Here is a 1,603-nt window from a genome sequence, read left to right on the forward strand (position 1 = left end):
CTGCGGCTGATCTAGAACGCTGCTGCTTGCATCCTCACTAGAACTAAGAAAGTAGAGAGATCAGCCCAGTTCTAAAGCCTAGACTCTAAAATACTTCTGTCTAGGAATCACTGAATGGCTTCACTCCAAAATACATTAAAGGCTTTTTGTCAGCTTGTTGGATCGACAGCCAGACCTCTCATGTCTACTGGATCAGATCTACTTTACTGAACCAGAACCAAACATGTAGAAGCAGCTATTAGTTCATTTTCTCCCTGATACTGTAAAAGTGCTGAAACCATTAGTTGCTTTAAATCAAGATTAAAAACATATTTGTTTCAGAGCGACCTTTGACTTTGCTATATAAAAATGATTAATTTATTTTGTTGTCCAAATTGGATTAATTTATTATGAATAATTTTATGAAACCTCATTATAATGATTTCATTAGTTAAATTATTCATTTTTATTCAGCTAAGTTATTCATGGTTATTAATTAATTAATGACCCTTATGTCACTATTTGCATTTCTGTTTTTTTCTCTTTCTTTATTCCTCTGCAGCACTTTAAACTGTCCTATTACTGAAATATGCTTTGTAAAGAAACTTCTCTTGCCTATAAAGAAAGGGATTTTATATTTTAAAGGAATCATTAGAGATTTATAGTTGAAGAAAGAAATTTAAAGCCTGAAAATAGGATTAAACTTCTGTCTAGCTACATCTTTTGTACAGTAAAACGCAAACAGGAGATTTTTTACCCATAATGACTCAGCGAGGTGAGAGTTTTATTGCTCGTCATCTTGAATGCTGTTGGTCTGCTGCCCGAATAGAACATGCAAACGGCATAACAGCTCAGCAGATGATCCCGAAAAGTTCCCAAACGCACCACTTACCCAGGCTTGTTAGAGTCCCCAGAGCAGTTAGAAGGCCGAAAATCTTCCCCAGACTGGGCACAGCCATTATGTCTCCAAGACCCCCCTAATGCATTCCTCTTCGCTATGTTTAAATACAAAGTGTGAGGGGGAGAAAGACAGTGAGAGTAAAGACAGAGGGGAAGAGCCTTAAATCTCCCCTATCAAACACTCTGACTGTTGTCCAGCCCCGCTGTGGATATATCCAAGGCTCAGGTTACACAGCAGCTGAAGGCACTAAACCAGGACTTCAAGTCACACTCCAGTCATCTACAATAATCATCATCACGATTATCGAACATCTACAGCAACACATAACACCTGGTCTTCTGTAGCGAGTAACCCAGCTTTTTCAAACGTTTGCCTGTCGATACACATATGTCTAATTTCACTGACAACTCATATCCTTTCAAACTGATTTGTATGAAGCTAATGAAAAGGAGCAGACTCACAGACCCCCATGGGGGGAGCAAGGAGAACAGGTGACCGGCTGTGTTGGGCCTGCTCCCCCTCTGCTATGTGTGCTGGGTATTTATACATACTGCAGACTCATACCACTTCCACTGCAGGAGTTCAGCGGCGGGACTGAATACCAGTATGAACTAGAGGCAAACGCAGCATAGAAAAGCCAATAAAACTCTGAGGAGAGAGAATCTGATCTGCATCAAGATAAGTCAGCTAGCTTCTTCTGTTTTTCTGCAGCTGTCTTTAAAA

General features: G+C 39.9%; 1 protein-coding gene across 1 annotated transcript in view; it reads right to left on the minus strand.

Annotated features, from left to right (window-relative positions):
• Positions 1 to 1,256, minus strand: part of LOC107099786 (acetylcholine receptor subunit gamma-like) — a 21,042-nt gene extending 19,786 nt beyond the window's left edge. The window contains exon 1 of the mRNA XM_015398047.1: positions 872 to 1,256. Coding sequence (XP_015253533.1) covers positions 872 to 938 — 67 coding nt within the window. The 5' untranslated portion in view covers positions 939 to 1,256. The remainder of the gene's footprint in view (positions 1 to 871) is intronic.
• Between the last annotated feature and the right edge of the window lie 347 nt (positions 1,257 to 1,603).

This window comes from Cyprinodon variegatus, unplaced genomic scaffold (genome assembly GCF_000732505.1).
Source record: "Cyprinodon variegatus isolate N-32 unplaced genomic scaffold, C_variegatus-1.0 Scaffold908, whole genome shotgun sequence".
NCBI lineage: Eukaryota > Metazoa > Chordata > Actinopteri > Cyprinodontiformes > Cyprinodontidae > Cyprinodon > Cyprinodon variegatus.